General features: G+C 37.3%; 1 protein-coding gene across 1 annotated transcript in view; it reads left to right on the top strand.

Annotated features, from left to right (window-relative positions):
- Positions 1-18876, top strand: part of LOC150089821 (uncharacterized) — a 256206-nt gene extending 237330 nt beyond the window's left edge. The window contains exons 16-27 of the mRNA XM_090390108.1: positions 2899-3057; positions 7086-7209; positions 8605-8748; positions 12856-13047; positions 13254-13351; positions 13597-13766; positions 13919-14043; positions 15158-15259; positions 15636-15780; positions 17557-17655; positions 17888-18010; positions 18142-18876. Coding sequence (XP_090246234.1) covers positions 2899-3057; positions 7086-7209; positions 8605-8748; positions 12856-13047; positions 13254-13351; positions 13597-13766; positions 13919-14043; positions 15158-15259; positions 15636-15780; positions 17557-17655; positions 17888-18010; positions 18142-18331 — 1671 coding nt within the window. The 3' untranslated portion in view covers positions 18332-18876. The remainder of the gene's footprint in view (positions 1-2898; positions 3058-7085; positions 7210-8604; positions 8749-12855; positions 13048-13253; positions 13352-13596; positions 13767-13918; positions 14044-15157; positions 15260-15635; positions 15781-17556; positions 17656-17887; positions 18011-18141) is intronic.
- The last annotated feature ends 626 nt before the right edge of the window (positions 18877-19502 follow it).

Below are 19502 nucleotides of genomic sequence, written 5' to 3'. Positions count from 1 at the left end.
GTGAAACTGTGAGAGCGCTTACCTACTTCATGCATGCGGTGGAGGTGAGAGTGGATGTCCTTGAGAAAAACTAGGGCGACTCATCTTCCTCTACGGAAATTGCAATCTTCCTCGTGCAACAGCCGTAATTTATGACACCCGTTTTAGGACAAGCATTGTTCAGATTTTAAAATTTCCTGATTTACAAGATGATTTTGTACTCCACCCCCCCGTTTTCCATCACTTTTGATGAATGGCTTACCATCTGTCATAAGATGTCGGGTTGCTGTCAAGGATTCAGACACCTGCAAATTGGAAAGACACAAATGAAAAAACCAACCAAATTGTGTGCCGCTGTAAGTGGAGCTATTTCAGGAATTTCAAGGATACTGCTTCTACAATTGAAGCTCTTCTAGTGGAGTTGCCGTTGTCAGAAGGAAGTCGCACACGTTCTCCAGATAATGATGTCTTTCTTAATTATGTGGGTCACAGAAGCGGACATTATCGATAAACCAACGGTTGACAGAAAGTGTCGTAAAGCAAGTTGAGGTTATTTTTTAAAGTCCATCTCATGGCTTGCTGGGTTTTTTTTTACGAATTTTGCCTACTTTCCGGGTTCAATTGACACACATTGCGCCTTCGAAGTTATCACAGCCAGTTTTTAAACAATGATAATAAAAAATAATAATAAAAGAAGAAAGCAAAAGTGTGTTAAGTGCTTTTGTTTCGATATAAAAGTGTTTCAAAGCGAAATTAAAATACACCCACCTTAGAAAAATTGTGACCTCTCGCTGATCTAGAAGGCCAGCACGAGGATGACTTTTTTTCTGGGACCTGGAAATTATAACTGCATCTCAAGCTGCATTAGCTATAAATGAGCGAGCATACATGCATGGACGCCACTTGCATCACACGCATGCATACGTATGGTACAATATTATAAATATTTATGGTGATGTGATGATCACAAAATGCATTCATAAAGAATTATACATTTGTTGCGAATACCTGTTATCTTCATGTTTATGTCCCCTACATGTGAAGCTCCCTGGCTTTCCCCCAGCCATAATTGTTGCGCTCTTATCTCCTCTGAAAGTTCAATAAGGATAATTATTATCACATTATCTGGCGCTTTTCAATCTCGTGATGGCAGTTGGTTTGGAAGACGTGTGTTTAGGTGAGTAATACACTAAATGTGGGTCGATTAAAGCATACCAGGTTAAATTTCCGCGTCTGGATGTCGAGAGCCACATGGACGTTGGTGATGAAATCGAGAGAGAGATGGGAAGTGTGAACGTGCAATTCCAACGACAGTTTTTAAAGATAGAGCAATTATGACAAGCAACTGAACAGAACTCGTGTTCGGCATGAATGAGCTCAATTACTTTCTCGTAGCCTTATTGTACCTATGTCATTATGGCTACATCGAGGCCCAGATCTGAAATCAACTGATATTTTTCCCTCTTTATGTATACCTCATCCCCCAATGAATGAGCTACTTGAGATGTGCGAGGCCATAAAATTATAGTGTATCAGATTCCTAAAGTCAAAAAAGGCCTAACTTGCTGCCATACAATTTTTGGGTGCAGAAGGCTGTCAGCCGGAGGAGAAATATCTCAGTGAATGGCAAGTCGTGTGTTTCCGAAACAATTACTCTTCCAAATAAATAAATATTCTGTTTATAATCCAGGACTGTCAGGGTAGTTTATAAGATAGAGAATACAAGGACATTATCATATTTAGCAGCTAACCCAGTTTGAGCTCAAACTATGATGAACTCAGTTATATGCATTATAATCTCCGCTTTGACACTCAGGCGTAGCAAAAGCTGATTGCCCGAGTCTCCTCTTCCTCCGTATATTCAGGCTTTAAGAAAAGGCGCCTAAGGAATTCCAGTTCCAGTGACCTAGTAGATCACAAAAAAAGCCCTCTCGAACTGGTTTCTTTTCAACCTTCATATTTAAGAATTTCACGATTTTCAATTATGCTGAAAAATTACTTCCATTGAGTTCTTTGAAAATAAATGACGCCATTACTTGATAATAATCGCAATTTGCCCTTCATACGCACAGTGTTGGCTAACGAGGAATTGTCCGCCTAAACACGCCTATATATTTTCGTACGTTGTCCTGAATTCTTTGCATAATATGACCCCCCCCTCTCCATAGGTATAAACATGAATTATTCATTAATCTCGTGTTACAGAAAGGCCAGCCTAAGAGAAGTGAACTGTAAAAGCAGTTCCAACAGTTACTGGCCATTATCAATACCATTGGTGATTTGCATATTTCGGAAAATATTTTAAACTTAATTTTCTTTACGTAAGTGATTCCAAAAGATTTATAAAAGGCCAATGTCCATAGGTTAGAAGTGATATCGTTCATAAATAAAATTACTATACGGGTTTATATGCAGTTCTAATAATCGTAATTAAAAGGATTTAGTGTATGACACGTTTGGTGAGTTTCATGACTTGTATCCGATATGTACAAGGGCCCAGTAGCCAGGCGAACAGTCAGGGACGTCTTGGGTTAGGAGGGGAGTGCAGTAGCACACACTCTTTGAGCATACCTGGGTTCAAGTCCCTGACTGCTGAATACGGTCGATCTGCCAACCTGCACTAGACCAGCTTGGCAGATCAATGCCCATTTCCCTCAACGTGAATTGTTTAGGATGCTTCCATCCAGCCACTGCTGCATGGAAGCATCCTAAGCAATTTATATTGAGGATGCAGCCATGATTGATAATGGCTGCAGTTTACCTTTTTTTTTTTTTCAATCAAGTAATGAAATAGGAATTAGACAACACCATCCTAAGAGAATGCAGATGTGGTACTCGATAATTATGTAACAAAATAATAAACCAGGTCTTAGGTGCACCAATTTAAGTGGTTAAACCAACTATTCTTCTTTTACTTAGGTGGACCAATTCTTGGTGTATTCCAAATTCCAGAAAGAGGTATGGGGAAATGCCACATCATATTCTTGGAAGACATTTCAAGACCCTCTTCTTCAGAGATGGTTTAAAAGGCTCGCGCTCTTGGAACACAGTGCTCTGCCCGCCAGTAAGTTGCGTGAGGTAAGTTACAGCGCAGAGTTCTATTCACAATGAAAATGCTTTGTTTGTAGTAAATTAATCGCTCTCTTTAAATCCTACAGCGTAATTTCCAGTCTCCATTAATCTGATTGTTGGAGAAAGGCATCTCAGGTACATGAGACTGATATCGGTTTTCTTCAGAAGTTCACAGATTCTGTTTCAAATGTATCTGTTTCTCTTTTAATTTCTAAGTGGATTTGATGAAGTGGAATACTTGGAATGTTCACGTGTTTCTTTCGGCACTTCAGCTCCCTCTATGCTGAAATGATAGTGAAGTAATTATTGGGGATAAAACATAATAAATCATTTTAACATCGTAAACAAAACGGCCGTGTTATACATTCTTGGTATACTCAACACCTTCATACATTCGTAAACGATTTTGTTGTCCTTTAAAATAGTCTGGAAAGTGTGACAAGCACGCGGAACTGATGTCAATTTCTATAATTTGTCATGATCGGCATCTCCTGATGTCCTTGTCTTGTTTAACTAGGAAATTCTTCGTTCACTCGATAGATATATTCGTGGACCTAGTATAGCAGAGGCTATTGAGGTCGTGCGTGTTGGATCCTATTTGTTCACGGATCTAATTCTGGTCATTGGACATTCTTCACTCTCGTTTCCGCTTCACTGGGTCGCATGTTTGTTACGAAAAAAACATGGACAACTAACGACGTCTAGATTACTCGCAGATATCACAACGCCAAGAAAGAATCCGTCTCCTGTGGGTGTGTCAACCTGTATGACCACCCTGCTCGTGCAGCTAATCTGAGTCACAACGCTCGAATCTCCATAACAGGTCAGAAGATGTGTCAATGGTGAAATCTGTCTTAAATATCCGATATTTGGTGGCTCTTTTTTATTGTTGCCAGCCGGAGGTCAAACGTCAACAAAAGAATGAGATAAATGACGGAATTTTCACCAACAAAACAGTTTCCTCCCACTTCTCTGAGGTGTTTTTACTCCTCCACCCTGCATTTTGGCCTAAGAACCTGTTTTCGAAGAAGGCCAGGCATGAAAGGAAATATTGGAGAAGTCTGGGAGGAATAAACTAAGATGTATCAGAGTAAATTATCGTTCGTTTCCGGGTTCTGAAACGAAAGGGCTATGAGAGGAATTCACACGATGAGACGCCTCAATCGTCCTTCTCCGTAGAAGCATGGTCGTTTAGCGTTCATTAGAAGTAGCTCGAAGCAGCGAGGTGTTAGAAACCGCCCAGGTAATTTCCGTTGCTCTACTTTACAAAAACTTCGGCTCAAACAGACGATAAAATCGAAATGGGCTTAAAAGTGTTATTCTCGAGATTGCAATCAGTTTTTTCGACTTCCTGTATTTTGAGATAATGTCCCTGAACATTCCACAGTGATAATATTTCCAATTTCTATTCCGAGATTTTCCGTATATTTATTTATACTCGATGCAAACTAGATTATTTTTTTCTTTGTCCAAGGGTTTAAAGCCCTTGTTTTTCATCTTCACCAGCTGAGAAGATTGGTGGTTAGGCCTCTAATTTTTTATACTTGCTTTCTATATTACTTAATTTTATTATTAATGGATAGAGTTAAGAAAGGAAATAGACGAAAAGGTATGATGTTGTTTGTATTTCAGACACAACATGGACTTGTTAAGGGGCAGTTTTGGCTAAAAATATTAGTGAAAAACAGCAATAAGTTTTTGAAACAGTGATTTTGGGGCCTCTCTGTGATCGGGGCCCTAGTAAGATGTTTTTTTTTTTTGCCTATAGGATAACGCGCCACTGAAGGTAAGCCACAGCAACAAGGTCTAGAAAAAATTACGTAGATGGGCTGAAAAATGGCAGTTGAAATTTAACATTGACAAATGCAAGGTACTGCATATGGGTTGCAGCAATTGCAGAATAGCATACCAACTGTGTGGCACTACATTCAGGATATTGGAAATTATACAGGAATTTTGCTAGCAGCGGTAAGGATGTGATAATCTTACTACTCAAAGCAATGGTTAGTCCGCATCTTGAGTCCTGCATACAGGTTTGGAGGCCTCATTTTAGAAAAGATGCAGATCTGCTTGAATGGATGCAGAGAAGGAAAACGAGATTGGTGAAGGAAACGAAGGAGTAGTTTTACTAAGAAAGGCTTCAGTTCTGCGAATTGCATCGTCTCGAAACTAGGCACCTGCGAGACTGATATTATTGTGGTGTTTAAGGCTTTAAATGGGTTGAGCATACTCAGTGCTGATGCCATTCTCCTCTCTTGCTCAGGCTACACACTCGGGGGTGTAAATTCAAACTGAGGGAGGATGGTTGCGGAACAGATGTGTGTAAGTTTTCCTTCAGTCATCCAGCAGGTGGCTAATTGTTGGAACAAACTTCCATCTGTTGTTGTAGAAGTGGGTATTCCAAAAAATCCAAGGAATAGCTAGATTGGAGGGGATTGAAAGGAAAATTAGAATGTACGCTTTATTTATGTAAAGGGTGGAAAAATCTCGTAGAAAGAAATTTCTGTAGATACAACTGCAGTATCATATTCTTCGGGCATATCCAAGAAAAGAGCGTCAGTCTGGATATCCTTCTCTATACCAGAGATATTAAGATAGTGGAGTTGTTTGGTAGAAGAAATGGAACTGCACGCTGCAGATGTACCGAAGAAGGAACGATCTAAAGTGATTATACACAACATTTGCGAATATTTTTATGCAAAGGTTTATCATGGTAATCCCATTTTAATTGCAACGGGTCCCATTCGTCACTTTTGTTTTGAAAGATATGTGCAATGTGCACTCTTTAGAAAGCGAGAGCTGGATAGACACCTCTCTCAGAAATCAAAGAACACAGCTAAAAACGATGCTATGTTATCCTCAGTTTTAGAGTCTTTAGCATCCTTGCTCTTATATCAGAATCCTTACTGTAGCAGTAAGATTCTAATCCTCAGTTTTAGAGTAAGCATTATTAGTTTGGGCAATAATATACACTGTTCTGCCACTTTATTAGGTACACCCCCGCCGTGCACATAAATGGTTTGTTCCACAATGTTGCAAGTCACATGACCACATTTGTGGATATAAATGCAACAGAACAACCTTTCTAGTATCAGTTAAGCGTTGAAGTTCGAAGTTCCTGGTGCATCATGTTGATCGAAGGCTCAGAATTTGGCGAAAACAACATGAATCCATGAACCCCGTCATGTCTGACGACTACTGTGCAATGTTGGGGGGGGGGGGCAGTGTTATTGTGTGGGAAATGTTTTCTTGGCACACGTTGGGTCCATTGATACCCATAGATTCACGTCTGAATGCTACATCGTACCTAAACATTGCTGCTCAACAGGTGAATCTGTTCATGTTGACAGTTTATCTATCCTCTGCCAGATGGCTACTTCCAGCAGGATAATGCGCCAGTGCACAAAGCTCGAATCACCATGGAATGGTTCCAGGAACATGACAATGACTTTTCTTTGCTGCAGTGGGCCGCTCAGTCCTCGGATCTCAATCCTATTGAACATCTTTGGGATGAGCTGGAAAGGGTTGTTCGCTGTAGGCCTACACCTTCGAATCTCAAGGAACTGGGTGACACACTCACGTCTGCACGATACTCCATTCCTGCACAACGTTTTCAGTATCTTGTTCAATCCATGCCTAGACGAATTCAGGCTGTTTTGAAGGCTAAAGGAGGCTCAACACGCTACTAAGTAGATCTACCTAATAAAGTGGCAGCACAGTGTATGTCCACAGCGTTACATGTCCCACTTAAGCAAAAATAGATGGGAATTTTCGAAAGCACAGCACGCACTGGAAAGGTTTTGATTGCAGCTAAGTCGCGTGTGTTTGCATGCTTATTTATGCATTCCTCTAATTAGTATGATCACCAAGTGCTTACTTGTTTCAAGCTCGTTGAGCGACCTTATTACATTTATTCATGTGGTATCTCCGCAATATGCATGAAATTGCATCTCCATAATAATTGCTTAAATACAATAGCTATTCGAAGAATATCCTATATAACATTGCAATTCTTTTCACCGTTTCTCTTTCAGCTAAAAACCCTCATTGCAGACATGATGGAGTCCCACAGTACTGCTGGTATTTGCTTGCCGACTGGGCCCTTGAAGGATCGATCCGTGACCCAGGTGGCCGACTGCACCTTAACTTCCATACCAGGTAAGAAGCGAATAATGTGATAATTCAGGTTTTTGAAAACAAACAAGCGTATGCCATCACCACCATCCATATTGAATAATAATAATAAGACACGAGAAAACACGGAATAAAATTTTGATTAAAAACTTTGATTTGCAAAGAAACCAAACTGTGATTGAGATCAAGGAACTCTAGTTTCTTTCGTCTCTTCAGAAACAAATGCGTTCATAGATGCAAACAGAGGCTGCTGCAGTCTTTTTTGTGTGTTTGGGTATTAAATTCTAATAATTGCACGTATAATCGCTTGCTTATTTCCAGACTTCACTTTTAACCCAATGACTTATTCGCTTTGCAACATCAAAGGGAAACCGCAAAAGAAAAATTAAAATCAAACAAATATATAACCAACTCATAGTCTCTTAAATGTCCTTAATGAATTTAATAATTTTGAAATGAAAGCAAATTTCACAATAATTTAAAAAAAAAAGAATAAACACTCGTCTTAAGAACCGAAGATCAGTAAAAAGAATTGTTTGGTTTTTACTTCACTGCCAACTAAATGAAGATTTTAGAATTCTGGTTCCAAAAAGCCTTGTCAACGTGGTCCGATGTGTGACATCTCGTGACACTCCAGACAGCTTAAAGATTAACGTTCTTAATGAAGGTAAATGACTGTCTGGGTTTTGTGTATTATGTTTGTTGTTGTTGTTAGAGTTTTGAGCCTTTAGTTAATACACGAGTGGCAATAGCGCGAAAATAATTAATCTGCTTTTTCGATGTTATTGCATTTCATTAGCGCAATGCCATTTTAAATTTTTAAGCGCGCGATGTTATTGTACTTAGCAGACAACCGGCTCATTAAGTTGAGGTCGACTTCATTTTCTAAGAATAATTAAGCCTTAGCTCAGGTATTTATCTTCAAGGCGTTATTTTAGTTTTAACGGAACAAAAAAGAAAAAAAAAAATCTCCCTAAATGTTCGTCCATCTTAATTTTGTAAAAGTTAGCGATAAGTACGTCATTTGAAAAAGCTATCGTTTTATTTAGCCATTTTAATTTTTATATATAACGAAAAATAACAATATCTATTTCTAAAAATTAAAAACAAAGTTTATTGAATAATTAAATTAAATGAAATTTATTAAATGCCGTATTTATTTGATTTAAAAAAGAATAATAATAAATATAGTAAATATATAGAGAACAAAATAATTAGGTGGCTCCATCTATCTTTAATGTTGAACACTGCTAACCTTACAATGCTCACAAGTGGCGCTAGTCGTACAAAACTATATATATATGTTTTTAATAAATACTTTTTGTCTAACTTTAGACTAGTTTGTGACTAAAATTCAAATTCACCAAAAATATTCAGAAATTCATTATTTAAATTCACCTGTTTTAATTTATCTTACAGAATTAAATCGTGTGATGGGAAAATCTACAAACTACGACAACCTACTGCACGCGTGGAAAGAGTGGTATGATGTCAGTGGACGACCTGCGAAAGCCAAATATCTTCGGTACATGGAGCTCAGCAACGAAGCTGCGAGGCTAAATGGTAAGTACAAGTACAGCACGCTAAACAGATGGTCATGGTGCAGAGGGGTTATCGTGTTTGGATGGTAGATTCCAATGTTTCCTATAGACTTTTGAAATGTGGTGTACGTTGATGAAAATGCCAATTTTGTCTTATCAAAAGACTTCAGATTCTAGTGGATTTCTGACACGTGCACCAATGGGAATTTGAGAAGGGATCGATTACTGGGTTTCCCGAAGCCGGCTGATCAACAAGTTAATTGCTGCATATGTGGGCCGAGCTGCAAGAGCCCTTGGAAAGTGTTAGAAATATTGTTGAGATGAAATTTCCAATCGCCAGATTCTGTCGCACTCAGATGAACATCTCCAGAACATTCCACGAATCTGTCGATTGGCTACGAGGTATAGATCCGTGAATATCATCAAGGTTCTCCCGTCCAGAAGAAGGCATGTCTTTAAACAGGGTGTGGAGGGACAGTTAACCCTTTGAGGAGTGAACACGTTCGTCTAAGGATTTCATGGGTTGTCTCTCTGGGGAATTGTACGTTGATCTACGTTTTGAGATCATTTCAAGTACATTTCAAATAATGCGTTATTTTATGTACGAATTGCCTTTAACTTTTTGTAGGATGTACTGCCATTTCTTATTTTGTTTCAAGCTAATAGCAAACAACGCAAAAATAGTTTGAAAATTTGAGGGCATCGCACCTGTCGCTTATTGTTTTCTGATTTTTGTTTAAAAGAGCCGAAATCTTCTGGAATATAGATGTAGAAGTTGATGAAGTCGAATTAGGTGATACATAAATGTAAACAGATGTAGCGGATATTATTGTTTCAAAATATATAAAATAAAATAAATAAATAAAAATAAACAAATACATAAATAAATGCGAACATTTTTACGATTTTTTTAAGAATAATTTTACGATTTCTTTAAATTCTGGTTTTAGTTTTGGTAATAATTTTACTTTAATGATTGGAACAAACAATCCAAAATAAGAATGAATTAATATATAAAAGCATGTACTTAAAAAATTTTAATTTCTACAACAAAAATCCAAAAATCCAAAGTATATCTGTATATTTTATATGGAAATTGATATTTGAAGCACTAAAAATTCGTTTAAAATTTGAAGCTCTTAAAATTATACGCCGAATATAAAATCTTAAACTTGTATTAAAAGCGCGTGCTTAGAAAGTGAGAGTTAGAAAGAAATGAATTAATAACAACAGAATTATAATTTATTGCATCTACATTGTTCTCACATTTCAGAACTCAAGAATTTGCTCATTCTCTTTTGTCTGACGAAAATATTTCATAGAATTCGTCGGGAGATATGCAAATTTCGGATATATTTTTGACTTCATTTATTTTTTAAAAAATAAACGTTCAAAAAAGCATACTGTATAACGTAATGAAAGTCTTCGACTGAGACCGATTAACTGGGCCACGTGAAAAAGGCCCATAAAAATTCCTCTCGTCATCGACAGGACGCGAACACAGGTCTTTTCCACCCACCCGGTGTGTAGAGGATGAGGATTCTACCAACTCTGCTACCCACGAGGTCCTTGCAAGGTTACCGATTTCTTTCTCTCCACTGGGGATATGCCAGGTACACGATGGAACTTAAACTTACTTCCCCGTTCAGCCAACCCAAAACTGTTCCTCCATCTTACAGCACAGATGCAGTAACTGGCGGAAGATGTTGCACTGGATAACATTTGCCAAATTTGACTCGCTCTCGCTACGTCTAGTTGATGTATCACCAACTGTACCACTGTGTACATAATACTGATGATTTTTCTGGTATCCTCAGAGTAAATGGGTGTATACACGTAAAGAAAGAAATACAAACCTTTATTCCTTTACGTATATATCTGTTCCTCTGCATGATTTCAGCTAAATATATAAATTCCTTCTGAGAGGGACAGTTCCACAGTCAAGAAGAGTAATTTTTCCAATCGTATTGTGTTTACATCTCTTGTTTGTACGATGTTTGCACGATCCACGTAGTTGTTAAATCAGCTTTAATACTCTTAAACGAGATCCTCTGAGAGAGAAGTCGCTATGTCTCTCCACCCCCTCCCTCCCCGCCCCCTAAAAATCTGTCTTCATTCATTTAGAAACAATAGGCAAACCTCCAAAGTGGGTTGCTTTTAGTGGATGACCACTTTAGCGTATGGAAAATAGGACAGCGCTCATTCTGTCTGTTAAGCATTCAAACAATCAAAAGTAGATTCAAGTGGAAGCAGTTTTTACACGCGTTAGTGAAGTTTAATTACATGACATAATACGAACAGGAAAGACCACCAGGTGGTTCAACTTGCATGGCCAAGAAAGCACATCTACTTTCCTTGTCATAGTTTCGTCTAAGCATACATCACGTTTGCCAGCGTGCTTGTACGATTGCTAGTCTAAGAAATAAGGAGGTGCTGGTCTTTGTTTACCTTTAATTTACAATAATTGCTGTTTATATGGAACACATAAATATTATCTGACCACAGTTATACATCTCGTGGCTATAAAACTGTTCATTATCTGTTAATTACATCTCAAATCGATACTGGTTGAGTTAAAACCATGTTCAGTATTGTAAATGTTCAATTCTCTATAAAATTATTTATAGAGAAATGCTTAGGTTATTTGAAACAGGAAACTATTCATTAGATGTTCATTGCTGCATCTCAAATTGATATTAGCCTGAAAGTGTATGAAACGAATCATGCCTGTACCGAGCATGATTCACTTCATAAACTTTCAGCGTATTTATTCATCCCATTTATCCATCCATTTTTAAAATCATTGAGGTATCTTCCTAAATGAAATAAGACCAAAATATTTATATTTATAATTGCGTTTATTCTTCAGTGGTTTGCCAGATGAAAAACCCAAGTCTCCGGGATTCGAAACCATGCAACCTTCGTCTGAGACCTTCTAAATCAGCCACGTTGCGAAAGAACCCATAAAAATTCGTCTCGTCATTGACGGTATTCGAAATCAGACCTTTTCCACTCCATTTGGGAGGGCGGTGATTATAACCATCACGCTACCAGCAAAATGATTATAACCATCGTAGTGAGATCTCAGGTTGTTGCTAATGACAATCCTGAAAATTTGGCAACCATTTACTACGTTTTCTTTGCAGAAAGTGATTATAGCTTTCAGTATGATTTTGCACCCAAAAAAAGGGCCACTTATGAGTTTGCGTAGTGTTAAACTAACATAATAGCAGACAGGCAATTTATTTAACTCAAAATTCATACTGGTGGTCATTAACCTTATCCTTAATTGGAAAGAAAACAAAGTAAAATCCGAGTGCCGGTTAGTACAAGGTAATCACTTTAAGTACAGATAACTTTCGTGATATTAATTCCAGTCCTTTTCTCTCCGTTTCGTTTAGAATAATATTAATTGTAATTTTAATTTCGATTAATATTAACGACGATCCACGGACCGTCGTTTTGAGATCGCTGATTTATACGATAGTTATGAATAAATTAATAATTTATATACAACTAACGGGAAAGATAATAATTTAAAATTATTATCTTTCCCGTTAACTTATTTCCATCGGACGAATACATTTCTGTTGATATTAAAATCGAAAGAAACCAAATATACTTCGCGTCATCCTTATTTACCTTGCTCCTCCTGTTACGCACGGTGGCCCTGTTAAAACTAGACACTCGAATGGATAACATGCTCGGATTACATCCTACTCTCACTAAATGCGTTAAACCTGGTGATTTTAATCTCCCTAATGTCTTCCTCGCGCGTACTTCAGTCACCGAGAGATATTTCTCCCGATTCTGCTGTTCTAAATCTCGTCATCTTAATGAAAGCTCACTTTCAGAAACAAAGACACGATCTTCCTACTAGCCCACTGGATTCAATTTCCACTCATTCCTAAACAAACATTCTGTGATATCTGTCCAGTAAAATCAACCGCAAAAAAACTGTTATATACATTTCGCTTTTCTTTAAATTTTCTTTTTTCCAACGATCTCCATTTTATGCTAACGTTGAAGCCCCTCAATTTGTGTATTTAAGCTGTTTTGGATGTTTATAGTAAGACGTTGTCGACCCATGAAAAATGGGAGTCTTAATTACTATTTTCTCGTGCTGTAGGGTTCTCGGATGCAGGAGAACTGTGGAGAGAAAAGTACGAGTCTGAGAAGCTTCTACAAGAGCTGGAAGACATGTGGCTGCAGCTGCTGCCCCTCTACAGACACTTACACGCTTACGTTAGGCGCCAGTTAATCCAACATTATGGCAGTGACAGAATTCGCCCCGATGGACCCATACCAGCTCATATTCTAGGTAACTAACTGGCGTTAAATTTCCTTTAAGTGTTTTCTCTTAAGATGTAATCTTATTGAAGTGTCAGATTAAAGAGGTGAATGGTCATACTCAAGTCTCAGACCTAAGGTATACTGAGGGATTTTATATAAGTTGTTTCGCTATAGCTGCTCCATACAAAATGAAGAATTCAGCATTAAACTAACACATTTTTGTGTGCATTTCAGGCAATATGTGGGCTGAAAAATGGGCTACGTTACTGCCCATTACTGCACCCTATCCCAACAGGGCCTCTGTTGACGTCACCCAGACAATGATGAAAAAGGTAAGAAACGCAAGAAAATTTCATACAATAATTTCTTAGACCTTTACAACTTTTCGTACGTTGGTGAAACTCCCAAATGTTATCTACACTTATTTAAAATACCCAATATCTAAAAACAATAAAAGGCCAATAGATTTATTAGCATAAATTATATTCATTGGTGAATGTTCCAGGTTAGTTTCATTGTTAATTCATTGCTCATCAGCTAGTAATTAACCGACTCAATTATTTACTTATTTCTTTAGAATATGACAAGTTTTGATATGTTTAAGTTATCCACGGAGTATTTTGCATCTCTGGGCCTCAGTCCGATGCCTCCGGAATTTTGGAAGCATTCAATGTTTCAGAAACCCTGGGACAGAGACGTCATCTGCCAACCTACCGCCTGGGATTTTTCGAATGGAAAAGACTATCGGTAAGTTTCTGAGAGCTTGATAAAAATCTGTAATTTCGTGCCGTTCATTAATACTTTATATAAAACGATGTTTTTGGGATGATCATTAAAGAACACAGTTCATGCACCTCGGAGGAAAATATTTAAAAAATATATTTCGTTGTATATTACAGTATCAGCCATTGTACAGATATAACGATGCAGGACCTCATGACCGTCCACCACGAGATGGGACACATACAGTATGCAATGCACTACATCATTCAGCCAAATGTATTCCGGCAAGGGGCTAATCCTGGTAAGATTTTATTTTTTGTTTCTACTGCATTTTTATGTGCCACGATCAGAGGGGCTGCCTTAAAGTAGCTTTTTCTTTAGCTGAAAACTGCGTGTATTATTTGATGAGCCATACAAGAATCCCAACTGACATGCACAAACGGTTTAACAGTATTTGAAGATCTTCTTTAATCATTTGGTGTCTTTTGTCCTTTGGTCTGTTGTTTCCTTTCTCATTTTGATGAGAAGGAAACTTGGAACATAGGTACCATCTTCTAGACCTTCATTTGCTGCCAGTAGCAGTTTATGCCACAATGGCGATAATAACATCAACAATTTTCTTTTGTCATTCTGATCTCACCTCAAACGCGCACTGTGTAAAACTAACTCGTGATCTCCAGCCCCAAGTTGCAGATTTCACCAAAATATATACACCTTGAAAAAAATCTTTCGCCTATTGATGGGGCATCCTTTGACGCCTACTTTGATTTCAGGGTCATAATTAAAACGAGGTCCTCTTAAAACTTTTTTTTCAACTGACTAAAAACTTAAAAGTCATGTGGTGACAAATTTGGACTCTACCTAGGGGTATTTGGATGCCTCTCATTCCTTTTGTCACTCTTCCTGTTCGCTTGAGTTTGATGCTGAAGCGCAATCTGTTCTAAGTTTCAGCATACTATTCTAATGGTGGCATCAGGTCCTTTGAAGTCGCATAAAAAATATCACACGTTGAAGAAAACAGTTACCCTAACTTTTCTTGGAGAAATCGGGGAATAGTGTTTTTTTTTTCGCACTTGGACGATGATACCATCACTACAGTCCACTCCCTTTCTTGACAACTGTACTGCACCGGTTTTGACCTTAACCAATATGCCCTAATATTTTATTATGAGTTTCTTGTGGATTTTGCAATTCAGCTGTTAAAATCGAATCACTGCAAGCCGATCAGTTTTCTCCACGCGTCTGTTTCAAATAATATGCAAAAAAGTACACACGCAACCATAACAAAGAGCAAACGAAATGAAGCGTTAAATGTTGCTTAAAGTGAGCAACCCTGCTTCTTTAGGAAAATAAATATCGCTTTCATTTTCTCTGAACAACGTTGATAACTGACATCTTTATTTTTTAATACGTAGGGTTCCTTGAAGCTGTTGGAGATGCTCTGGCTCTTTCTGTTTCTTCTCCGGATCACCTTAAAAGACTAGGGTTGCTAGAAGAGGAAACCAAAGACAACGAAGGTGAGTTAATACCGTTCAGACAACACCCAGTTTACAAGAAAATGAAATTAAAAGGGTGTATTTAATTTTACCTAATAATTAAATCCAACTCCTCAAGGAGTACAGGTACAAATCAAGTACGTGCTCGAAAACATCGACCTAAAAGACAGAAATATGCTTTAAAGAACACCCACATCTGGTTGTGTTTAACAAAATAAGTACTTTTCTCCTCCGAAGTAAACTTATTGACGTTTTCATTCGGTATAGGAAAATATCGTTACGCGTCATATATTTTGTTCACGCTAGTATACAATCCAACGAAAACTATTGGTGAATTCCTTACTGATATTTTCAGTTAACTGTAAAGAATTATAAAATATTTTCTGTTTCCCTATAGAGGACGACATCAACTATCTTTTGATGATGGCCTTGGATAAACTCGCTTTCCTTCCTTCGACTTACCTCGTGGATTTATGGAGGTGGAGACTTTTCAGCGGAGAATACAAAGTACACGAGATGAACGCCAAGTGGTGGGAATTAAGGTGGGTAACGCCGAAGAGATTCTTATTTATTTATTAAATCCTAGTCAAAGGAGTTCTTGACAGTATTTTCTAGCCTGACTCCATTTAGGTTTAAGAGAAACTCGTTGTACGTGAAGGACTATTAATTATTATGAAAATGATAAATTTGCGAATTCATGTCTTTTACAAAACTCACAGTGGATCGCATGTCCAAAACAACGTTCTGAAGACTTTTATAAAAAATAATACGTCTTCTTGTATTTCTAGATTTCCTAAAAAATTCTGTTTGATTGTTGCAAAGGTAATCTGAATGTTCTGAGTTTGATATTTCCTAGTCTTATTGAAATTCGGGATGTTTTATTAGCTGTCTATGGTGAGACACAGACCCCTTCAGATCGCCAACGAGTTCCAAAGGCTCTGATCATAGTTGGGAATCCATCTGTTCATTTTATGCAGGATAAAGTTGACCACCCTTGTCTCTTCATTCGATTGCTCGAGGAAATCGTTCCCAAATATAAACGAAAGAGTTATCTGATTAACAAACAAACTTAAGTGTTCTATTTACTGCTTCCATTTTGGTTCTTGTTCATTCCACTTCTCCGAATGTTTCCTCCAAGCATATCGGCCAATTAAAATGATTTTGACAGAGAGATAGAGATAGAGAGAGTATAAAACGAAAAAAAATAAGTACGTAAAAGCTGGCAAGTCGAAAAGGAGGTGAACCAGGAAATGAACTAATGCTAGAGAATGTTAGCAGTCTGAAAACACAGACAAGCCACGATAGAAACGAAGAAAATAAAGAATGAAAGAAGCAGAGGAGTGTTGGAAAGAGAACGGAACAAAGGGGCACAACTGAGAGGAACATTATGTGTCAACCTACATAAATGGACACAATGGAGATCGCTGTAGTTACTGGGCATGCGTATTGCTAACTTACAGTAATGTGGCAACTAACAGGAACATTAGCACTTGCCACTGCATCCATCGGATGACCCGTGAAAACGATTTAACACCTTTGCCGGCTTTTGTTTTTCTCTGAATGTTGTCCACGCGACTTGTACTATCTGTCCATCATCTCTTTAGGCTTTCTTTCGCTTAACTGTGACCACATATTCGTCCGAATTCCTCTGTCATTACTCAATAACCCGCACTCAGTAGTTTATAAAGGGACAGAGAAGGCGTCAGTAGAGCGAGACGACTTCATTTGTGTGATCCCCTTTCACTCACTCCTCCGCGTCACTGGGCACACAAATATTTAAGAAATACGGGGCAACCTGCTCTCACGAACTTCGCGAGCCAATAAGACATGCCAGCGAGTGACCCGAGCATTGCGCTAGTAAATGGAGTTTCTAGATCTCCAGAATGCGTTGACTGAAATAAAATTGGGAATGGGAATGGCGCACTCAGCGAGCCTTTTGAATTGCTGAACAAAGAGGTGTGTAAAAAGAACTACTGAACCATTTCGTAACGACGCACTTAGCAGTGGAAACAATTTATGACAATGGCGGTTTGAACACAATGTATCCGTGTGTACAGTACCGCCATCTATGATTATAAATATTAATTACTTTTACGAATAATTGCAAAATTGAAAGAGATTTTCTGTTTACGTTTATGAAACTGATTTTAAATTGTCGCTTTTTAAAAGAAGTATTGAGTTTTATGCATTTTATGCTTTTATGTATTTATATATACGATTTAAAAAATAGTTTGAATGTTATAATTCCTAAAATCGTCTCTGTTAATGGTTCGTATTACTAGATCGTATGTATAGATTACTTTGAACTTTTTTGATAGGTTAAAATATCAAGGAGTGTGCGCACCTGTTCGAAGGACGGAAGAAGACTTCGACCCGGGTTCTATGTATCACATTTCGGCCGATTTACCCTACATTAGGTACGCATTTTTTTTTTTTTTTTTTAAATTAAAAGCACTTATGAAATACGTAGACTTATTGCATCGTAATGTTGATGATTATTTGGCTTTATTATGTTTCAAATTGATTTAAACGATATGTTGTTTTATAATTTAGATCGTTTTAAATAAAACAAAAAAAAATTAAATCGTTATTAATTAATTAATTAACAATTAATTTATTTACATCTCCGGAATGTTATATTTTCTGAAGGTATTTCATCAGTTCCATCGTCCAGTTCCAGCTCCACAAGTCGCTTTGTGAGGCAAAAGGACATCAAGGATTGCTGCATAAATGCGACCTCTATCGGTCAAAGGAAGCTGGAGATATTTTAAGGTCAGCATTATTATACTCGTCTACAAATCTGTACTTTTTTTTTTTATAAAATAAGGCATTATCTGTAAGATAGTTTTTTTTGCTTTTAGTATGACTGTACTTTACAACATTTTTTAAAAACATTCTTTCAGGCAAATCATGGAACTTGGAAGTTCTCTAACCTGGTCCGAGATTATGAAGATTGCAACAGACGGAACAGCGAGCAAAATGGATGTGCGACCCCTACTGGACTATTTCCAGCCTTTGATTGATTGGCTGGAGAAACAGAACCGAAACGACACCATAGGATGGACTATTAGTGATCGTACTGTCTGCTCCTAGGTGGCGCTACTATACCCAACGAAAGTTCCTTATTACAAATTAAAGTATTTAATTATTTTCACGCCTCTCTCCGCGATGAAGCGTTCAATCATTAATGAAACCATTTCTGCGGTCTTCTTACTATTTAAGTGTCCGATGATCGTACAGTAATTGTTTAAGATACGCGAACTACATAATCGAATGGGCCCTTGACCAAACAGCCCTGTGTATGTTTAAGTTATTGTAAGAGAGGTGGTAACTTCCCGGCGATGTTTCCAACCGAGTTTTCGAAATCTGGGGAACGTAAAACGCGATTTTGATTTAAAAAAAAAAAAAAAGAAAATATTTAGGCATAGATGCCATCCAACTGTCATCATATTCTTTACAAGTTTTGTCTTATCTTTTTTTCAACAATAAACGACATTCCTCATTGTAATATATCATTTGGAAGGTAAAATAAAGGTAGGCTTTCATTTTTATATCTAGCAGACGACATTTCCTTAACATGCTAAGAGCTCTCATTCACGTCCGAATATAAAAATTAACTTTAACCAATGGGAGAGTGGATGAGAGAGGCGGGAATTGTTGTAGTATAGTTGAGTTTTTAAAATAATTATAAATGATATATATTTGTTATAACACTAAATATATTTAGTTTTAATAACGAATGTACATACTGTAAATCTTTAAATGAATAAAAAAATATCATACATATATATATAAAACAGAAATGATCTGCATCAAAATATGTATACGGTGCCAAAAACGTATCCGCGAACACAATATTTCAAAATGGCGTAGTAATTTTAACAATTGTTGACTATGTTATTCGCTGTTTGGTTGTGTTTTGTTACACTAGCGGTCATAAAAAAATCCATCTTTCTTTTTAGATGGACAACTTTTAGCCATCTGATGATTTATACCATCATTAAAGGTGGTATTAATCATCAGGTGGTACAGAGAGTTTCTGCCTTAAGTAAAATGGACAATTTTTAATGTTTATCAAAAAAAATTGTTAAATCTGTTAAAATTTGAAACTTTATTATCCAGTTTTGAAAAATAAGTATCTCAGATATATGGATAGTTAATATTTATTGTTTGTAAGCCAGGAGAAGAATGGATAGCAACAGCCAATCACTACGAGAGAGAGGATTAGTCTTTTAACAGTGGATCGATTGCTCGTTCTAAGCCC

Source organism: Mastigoproctus giganteus, chromosome 2 (assembly GCF_048544385.1).
Source record: "Mastigoproctus giganteus isolate SK-2022 chromosome 2, ASM4854438v1, whole genome shotgun sequence".
In the NCBI taxonomy this organism is placed as follows: domain Eukaryota; kingdom Metazoa; phylum Arthropoda; class Arachnida; order Uropygi; family Thelyphonidae; genus Mastigoproctus; species Mastigoproctus giganteus.
The sequence above is the reverse complement of the archived record's forward strand: the minus strand, read 5'-3'. Positions and strand labels throughout refer to the sequence as shown.